The sequence below is a fragment of the Tupaia chinensis genome, unplaced genomic scaffold, assembly GCF_000334495.1.
Source record: "Tupaia chinensis unplaced genomic scaffold, TupChi_1.0 Scaffold000117_2, whole genome shotgun sequence".
In the NCBI taxonomy this organism is placed as follows: domain Eukaryota; kingdom Metazoa; phylum Chordata; class Mammalia; order Scandentia; family Tupaiidae; genus Tupaia; species Tupaia belangeri.
The window spans coordinates 8131495-8140341 of NW_006159583.1; the positions used below are offsets into that span (position 1 = coordinate 8131495).

The following is an 8847-nucleotide window of genomic DNA, read 5'->3' on the forward strand; positions in this document are numbered from 1 at the left end:
TATATGACCCTCCAAAATTCACATTGAAATTTAATTCCCAATACAATAGTTAAAATTGTTGATTTGTATATTCATGGGAAGACTATGTCTAGAAATTGTTTTCTAAAAGTTCTCTCATAATACAGAGAGGCTCAAACACTGTCATAAATGAGTATATGAAAAAAATACTAAAGTCAAAACATGGTTCTATAATGCTTTTAAGCCAGGATATCCTAGAGTGAATTGATCAGTAGAACTCAAGAGTCAAGATTAGAGGAGAGAGCCATTGGTGTGAAGAAACAGTAATACTATAAAGAGGAAGTAGTCAAGACAAGATGTTTCTGAAGCAAAAGAACACTAAATGGATGTACTATGATATGGATGGGAGTGTCAGGGTGAGGAAATCAGACCACCACCAAGCTTGGGCATGCTTGCTACACCTCTTATTTAATACACCCCAACCGTCCACCACTAAAATGCATCTCACAGCACCCACAGTGGGTCCTCTTAATAACACCACTCCCTTTGAAAATAATTGCAAACATAATGCAGATAAAAACACTGCACTTCACCATATTTTTTTTTTTTTTATTTTAGAGATTTTGACACAGGGTGTGTGTGCTTGCCAGAGAGACAGAAACAGACAGAAAGCAAGAAATCACCCCCTTCCCCCCAAGAGGAGATGGCCATACCACAATCCCTTCTCCTCCATTTTCCTTTTGGAATTTTGGGCAAGCATATGCGCCAGGCATGAGGTTTAAGCTGCCGGGCCTGGGACTCGAACCGTGGTCAACTACATGAGAGTCCAGCGACATAACCATTATGCCATCTGCTGGTCCCTCACAATTTAATTGGAAAGAAATGAATACAGGCATTCACTTCTTTTACTACTATTTGTTTATGCTAAATTCTTAATTAAAATTCTAGGGGCCAGCAGGTAGTGTAGAGGTTAAGACACTGGACTCCCACATGCCTGACCACAGTTCAAGTCCTGGACCTGGCAGCCTGAAACTCACACAGGGCACATGTGCATACATGCCCAAAATCCCAGGAGGAGAATGAAGGAGAAGTGATGGCAATATGGCCAACCACTCTACAGGGGTGATTTCTTATTTTCTCTCATTGTCTCTAGTCTCTCTCTGGCAAGCTCACACACCTTACATCAAAAAGTTTACAAAAAAAAAAAAATCTAAATTCTACCATGGCCTTATATATGTATGTAATATAAAAAGGTGTTTCTTGTTTTTGCTCTTTCCCCAATCCATTTCCCCTTCCTAATAACACCCTCGATTTCTAACCCTACCACAACTATCGGCTATGTTGGATGATATATCATGCCTAACCACAAGGATATCCCAAGAAAAGAAAACAAAACTTCCAGTCAATGAAGAGAAATTTCTAGGACTTCTAGAAAAGATGGGCTCTTTTAGCCCGTTCTTGGTCTGGATGCAGAGTCTGAGGACGTAATGTGGAATCACTCACCCTATCATTGCAGAGTTGGAGAGTCTATAAGGATCTGAAGGAAAAGCCAACACTGGAAAGGGTAGAATGAAGGTAAGTCCTTGCTGACACTGTGGGAGCTGCTTGATCTAGACTGACTCAAAGATAGGGCTATCTCTAATTTTTTCAATTATGTCATCAAAAAAATTATCTTTGGGGGCTAGCCATGTGGTGTGATGGTTAAGTCCCAACCCAGTAGCTTGAAAAACACACAGGGCACATGTGAATGCATGCCCAAAACCCCAAGAGAAGAGTGAAGGACAAATGACAGCGGTGTGGTCATCCACCCTGGGGGGTGCGTTCTCACTTTCTCGTTCTCTCTCTCCCTTTCTCTCTCTTCAGTGAGCACAGAAGCCCTATAGCAAACTTTAAACAAACAAAAAAGTTTTCTTCGCTGTTTAAATTTATTTTTAAGAGAGGTTTTGTTTTGTTTTGTTTTGCTTTGCTTTGTTTTGTTTTGTTTTGCTATAGGGTGCATACTCTCACCAGAGAGACAGAGACAAAAAGTGAGAAATCACCCCCCGGGGGGATGAACACGCTGCAATTCCTTCTCCTCCCTCTTCTCTTGGGATTTTGGGAATGCAAGGACACACACCTGGCATCAGTTTCAAGCTGTTGGTACATGACTCAAAGCATGGTTGGCATGTGAGAGTCCAGTGACATAACCATTACACCATCTACTGTGAAAAAGCAATTTTAAGCCTCTGTTACATGTATCTGCTTAATTCCTGATCAGTATAATATATAATCAAGACACTTTCTTACCTCAGCAAGTTTACTCTGAAATGACAAGTAAACAAATTATGTTTTAGTAAAGAAATACACTGTACACAAGATAATATATAGTCATCATACATAAAATTCTAAAAGTGAGAAATGGAAAACCAAGTTATGGTTAGAAATGAATGAGAGTGAATTTGATTTGCTGTTAAGATAAAAGGCAAGAAATCATGTGAAATATCCAGGCACCTGTCAGGTCAAGAGATCCCACAAAACCCTCAAGTCACATTTAGTGATACTGGCAGAGATCTCTCTCTTTCTTTTTTTTTCATTGTCAAAATTATTTATTATACTTAATTTATAATCCCCATTTGCTGACTCAAGGGAATGAACAGGATTAGAACAGCCAGAGACACTGCAAATACTCTATCTCACATGATATTACAAACTAAGTGTCTTCCAAACCACATTCAAGAAGCTAATGATATGCTCTTGGCAGTTTTCAAGAAATAGTAGTCAAACCATAATTCAGTTTCCGGGTACCAGTCGATATCTACGGAGCACCTCCCTGTAGTTAGCATTGGGTCGGGTACTTAAAGATGGAGTTTGAATACATTTTAAAAATACTTATTTAAGGCTTATAATATTCTTCCCAGAATGTTTGGCAGAGTTGTATTTTGAGGACTCTACTGCTGAGAAATGTGAGGTTCCTGTTTTCTCTCCTTCAGTCCCAAAAGCTCCGTTTTGAGTCCTCCAGGGTTTGGTGTTATTTCAGGTACTGTCAGGTCGGATCGGTAGTACCTGTGTACCACTTCTGCCCCGCACAGATGGCCAGGAGGCTGGCCACGAACATTTTCACGTAGGTGGGCCAGGGCACGCCCGCGGGCATGGTCTGCAGGCTGGACGGGGAGGGAATGGGCAGCGCTGGCAGGTCACGAACAAGCCGCGTCTGGACGAGGCACTCCGGTTAGGGCGAGCAACCAACCCCACCGCAACAGAGGCGTGGGGGTGGGAGCACCCCAGTTCTCTCCCACCCTCGCATCTGGCCTTCCTCCCAGATACTTTTTTTTTTCAAAGAAGTATTTCATTTAACCTTATTACCATTATTTTTAAATATGATCAGGGAGAGAGAGAGAGAAGGAAAGTGAGAAAGCAAGCCACCAGGTCCAAGACTGAAACCACGTTGGCCATGTGGAAGATCCAGCACCTTTAACCACCATGCAACCTGCTGGCCCACAGAGATCTCTCAATGTCCAAGGAAAAAAACACATTTTTGCATTATGCTTAAACTACGGCATTTTATTAGCTACCTTTACAACTTAAATTATAATACTTTGGTTACCAAAGGAACAGCTTCCACTAATTCCAAATTAAGCTTTCAAAAATTTACTTGTTGGAAGAGGAAGATTCTCATGCTCAACACAAAATACCTTTACTATAACCTTCAGCAAATCTTTTTTTAGAGATAACTTTTAAAAAAGTGCTCAGGTCAAATATCAGCTACCTTAAAAAAACAATTTAATTACTTTTCCTTAAAACATGTGCAATGCAGTTGAATCACAAGGGAGAACTGCAAATATTTTGTGGTTTGGCAAGAAGTGAAATTCATTTCATGATGATTCAATATTATTAACACTATTTCTGGGACTTTACATAAAACTGAGCAAAGTAAATCCATGTATAACATTTCAAAGGGAAAGCTGATTTTTTAAATGAAAGTGCAGGTATTAGCCTCATTTTTGCTGGCTGTCAACTTGAAATTTTTGCAAGAGTGATTATAAATACATCTTTGCAGCTATTATCCATTTAATTTTTTCTCTCACTTAAAAAAATATCAATTGCACAATGCTTCTTCAACTGAATAACTGAATTCTTTTAAAAAGGAGGTTAGCTATTTTGCTGCCTTTGGAAACATTGTAGAAATTCTGACCCATCATTCTTTTATCTGCAAAGAAAAGAAAAAGGCATCTGCTATAATTTAATGGATCACATTATACAAACAACAAAGGAAAGATAACAATGAAATCATTATTATGTCAAGATACTTTTTTCTTTTTCCCATAATGTTCTCCCTTCCTCAGTCACGCTATTTCTAAGATTCACTATGATCTCTCCATTACTTTCCACAGGAAACTCTTATTTTTAGAACGTTCTTTTATAAAGAATTCCATGACAAAATACAAGCAAGTCAAGCACATGTGCCCTGTGGCAAAAATCTAATAAAATCAAATAAAACAAGGTTTACATAATACATGTGTAACTGAATGGTGCTTAAGGCACTGAACTCCCACATGACCAACTGAGGTTTTCTTTAATTCTTTTTTTTTTTTTTTTTGAGAGGTTTTTGCTATAGGGCGCATGCGCTCGCCGGACAGACAGAGAGAGACAGAGAGACAGAAAGTGAGAAATCACCCCCCAGGGGGGATGGCCATGCCACAATCCCTTCTTCTCCATTCTCCTCTTGGGATCTTGGGCACGCACGCACACGCGCCCGGCATGAGTTTTAAGCCACTGGGTCCAGGACGCGAACCACGGTCAACTACATGGGAGTCCAGTGACATAGCCATTACACTAACTGCTGGTCCCTGAGGTTTGTCTTGGACGTGGCAGCTTGCTTTCTCACTCTCTTTCTCTCTCATGGACATGTGTGCCCTATAATAAATTTAATATTATTATTAATAATAATAAATAAAAGTAAGTAATTCTTTAAAATAGAAACAAAAAAACCCAAGAAGAATGCATGACAGACTAAATGTGATGTCGATGAAGATGATGACATTAGCTAGCATTTATCAACAGCTTTTAATGTGTCAATTCCTGTTTCAAGTGCTCTGTATGGATTGTTTGATTTCAGAACTCTTGCAGGTAGATTCTCTTATCTAATTTTTTAAAAAATTTTTTTAGGTTTTTGCCACAGAGAAAAGGAAAGTGAGAAATTTTTCCCTGTGGGGAGTGGCCATGCCACAACCCCTTCTCTTCCATTCTCTGCTCAAGACTTTGGGTACACATGCAACAAGCGCCCAGCACATCTCTCATGCCACCAAGTTTGGGAATCTAACCTCCGTCAGCCATATGCAAATCTAGTGCCTTAATCATTACTCCAACTGCTGGCCCCCATGTTTTTCTGAGAGATTTTTGGGTGTGTTTACCAGAGAGACGGAAAACAATAAATCATTCCCCCAAGGGGATGACCCAACTGAGGTCCCCTCTCCCCCATTCTCCTCTTGGGATTTTGGGCATGCATGCACATGTGCCCAGCCTGAGTTTAAAACTGCTTGGTCTGGGACCTGAACTGCAGTCAGCCATGTGGGAGTCCAGCACCTTAACCACCATGTCCCCTATTTTTATAGATGAACAAATTGAAGGAGAAATGGCCTTGTGCTGCTAGGTGTCAATGGAACAAGAACACAAACAGGAAGTCTAACTCTGGAGGCTATTCTCTTCACCTCTACCCCATACTGCCTTCCACAGGAATTTTACTTAAATGACTCAAGTAAAGTTTCTTGGTGCTTTAGATGCTTAAAAAATAAGGTTTACAGGGGCCAGAAGGTGGCACAATGGTTACAGGCTGGACTCCCACAGGGTTGACTCCAATCTGAGTCATGGACCCGGTGGCTTAAAAATCACACAGGGTATGTGTGCATGTGCGCCCAAGATCCCCGGAGGAGAATAGAGAAGGGATTGATTGCAATGTGGTCATTCCCCCGAGGGGTGATTTCTCACTTTCCCTTTCACTGACTTTCTCTGTCTGTCTCTCTGGCAAGTGCACGTGCCCTATGGCAAAACCTAAAAAATAGGGACCAGCAGTTGGTGTAATGGCTATGTAACTGCGCTCCCATGTAGTCGACTGTGGTTTGAATCCCGGGCCCGGTGGCTTAAACTCATGCCAGGCGTGTGTGCCTAAGATCCTGAGAGGAGAATGGAGGAGAAGGGATTGTGTCATGGCCATCTCACCTTCAGGGGGGTGATTTCTCAGTCTTTCTGGAGAGCGCACGTACCTTATAGCAAAAAAAGAAAAAAAAAAAAAAAAAACAAACCACAACAACAACAAAAAAAACCTCTCCAAAAAATGAAAATAAAAAACTAATAAAATAAAGTTTACATAATACTGAATTTTGATGCAACAAAGCTCTGTGTTCAAATATAATCAATTTAATGAACTAAAGAGTTTTATGAAAAAAATAATATAGAGCACTGAAGTCCTTTTAAAATATAGTATTCATAACTCATATTATGATTTTTAAATTAATGAAATTTCGTTTCTGCCACTTTTCTCTAAAATTCAACTGGATCTTGAATTATATAATAGACATTCTTCAGAAACATGGCTAATGTTAATAAAACTTTTTGACTGAATCATTTCAAAAGTACTGAGAGCCAGTTTTTAAAGAAAAATATAATGAGGGCTCTCCTATTAAACAAAATGATTATTCCCAATTCATCTAGCTCCTAAAATCTATACTGTTATAATCTGAATTGGTTACTTAAAGATCTATTTGCCAGTAAGTTTTCTTTAATTTCGAACAACATGAGTGGTAGAGAAAACAGTCTGGAAGTCTCAGTATGAAAAGTTCTAAGATCAAACATTTTCTTCCCACCATTATTTTTATTTTTAATTTGCCAGAGGATATGTCCACGTGCCAGAGAGAGACAGGGAAAATGGGCAAGTATCCCCCACAAAGATGGTCATGCCACAACCCCTTCTCCTTCATCTCTCCTTTCTTTCAGGATTTTAAGCATGCACATACATGCACCCAACATGTTTATTTGCACTAATATTAACTCACTTTCTTTTTTTTTTTTTTTTTTTTGGAGAGGTTTTTGCTATAGAGCGCGTGTGCTAGCCAGAAAGACAGAGAGACAGGGAGAGAGACAGAAAGCGAGAAATCACCCCCCAGAGGGGATGGCCATGCCGCAATCCCTTCTCCTCCATTCTCTTCTCAGGATCTTGGGCACACATGCACACGCGCCCAACGTGAGTTTAAGCCACCGGGTCTAGGACTCGAACCACAGTCGACTCCATGGGAGTCCAGGGACATAGCCATCAGGCCAACTGCTGGTCCCCACCCAATATGTCTTCAAGCCACCATGTCCAAGACTTGAACTAGACAGTCAGCTGTGTGGGATCCAGTTGCCTTGATCACCATGCCACCAGCTGGTCCATCGTTTTTCAAATATAACATTTTATTTTCTTGTTCTAATACCCAGTGTCTCCTTAAAGCCATAAAAGCTCAGTAATCATGCCTAAAAGGTTAAAAAAAAGACATCATAACCATAAATATATAATCAGTTACTTTAAAATACCTCAGTGATGGGACTGGTAGGTGGGGTTGTGGTTAAGGCGCCAGATTCTCACATGGCCGACTGTGGTTTGAGTCCCAGAACTGGCAGCTTGCTTTCTCACTTTCTCTTTTTCTCTCTGGTCAAATTAAAAAATAATAATCATAAATAAAATTAAATAAATAAGTCTTACAAAAATAAATACCTCAGTAACAACGCCAGCAGCTATTGTAGAACCACTGTACCGCAGCATGAATCTCCCCAGCTCTTTAAAGTCTTTGTATAGCTCAAGAGCTATGGGTCTTTGTGTCTGTAGCTCTACCAATGCATTCTGACCTTTAGTTAACAACCTATTTAAAAAAAAAAAAAAAGGCAATAAATATACAATTGATGTGAATAAATCTAATAGCCTGAGCATAAGTATTTCACATTCAATTGATAATCTACTTAATCTTTCAAACCCCCAAAAGAAAAAGACTTTTTAAAATAAAAATGTATGACTTTGAATTTTTCTAAATTAACTGAAAGAAACAAGAGGAGCAGTTCTATTTTTATTTAAAAAACATTTTTTGAGAGGTTTTAGCTGTAGGGCGTGTGCGCTAGCCAGCCAGACAGAGAGAGACAGAGAGAGAGAAAGCAAGAAATAACCCCCGGGGGGCTGGACACATTGTAATCCCTTCTCCTCCATTCTTGTCTCGGGATCTTGGGCACGCATGCACATGTGCCCGGTGTGAGTGTGAAAAACTGGGTCCGGGACTTGACCCACGGTCGACTACAAGAGTCCAGTGACAGTCATTACACCAACTGCTGGTCCCAAGGAGCAATTCTAGATATCAGAAATATTAACTAGTTCATATGTATAGTTTTACCAATCTTCCAAATATAACTCTCCCTTGAAGGACCACTATAATGTAAAATGCTCATGGTCCCTCCTGATCAATGCTTTTCCTTTCATTCCCTCAAGAAATTGAGAAGTAAAATTAGTAAATAAAACAGTGACATTAAGGCTTAATCCTATAAGGAAGTATATGCAATTATTTTTTATTTTTTAAAGGACTTTTTAAAAAGAATTATTATATGTATGTATGTATGTATGTATTTTAATTTGGCCAGAGAGGGTCAGAGTGAGAAAGTGAGAGTGAGAGAGACAGAGACAGAGACAGAAAGTGAGAGAGAGAAATTGAGAAGGCAAGCCACCAGGTCCAGGACTCAAACTACACTTGGCTATGTGGGAGTCCAGCGCCCTTCACCACTATACCACCAGTCTGCCCCAGCCATGTGCATTTAAATAAGGAGTATAGTGTATTTTCTGCCTTCTTTTAATTATTTCAGAGGTTACATGTGCTCACCAGAAAGAAACAGGGAAAG

General features: G+C 39.8%; 1 protein-coding gene and 1 pseudogene across 2 annotated transcripts in view; both read right to left on the reverse strand.

Moving 5' to 3' along the window:
* Positions 1-2172: 2172 nt before the first annotated feature.
* On the reverse strand, positions 2173-3321 carry LOC102502325 (uncharacterized protein C12orf73 pseudogene; annotated as a pseudogene).
* Positions 3322-3477: 156 nt separating this feature from the next.
* The window catches only part of HBS1L (HBS1 like translational GTPase), a 96308-nt gene continuing 90938 nt past the window's right edge, over positions 3478-8847 (reverse strand). For both annotated transcript variants that reach the window (XM_006144339.3, XM_027770238.1), the window contains 2 exons: positions 7685-7829; positions 3478-4144 (listed from right to left, as the gene is read on the reverse strand). In XM_006144339.3, the coding sequence (XP_006144401.1) occupies positions 4133-4144; positions 7685-7829 (157 nt within the window). In that variant the 3' untranslated portion in view covers positions 3478-4132. The remainder of the gene's footprint in view (positions 4145-7684; positions 7830-8847) is intronic.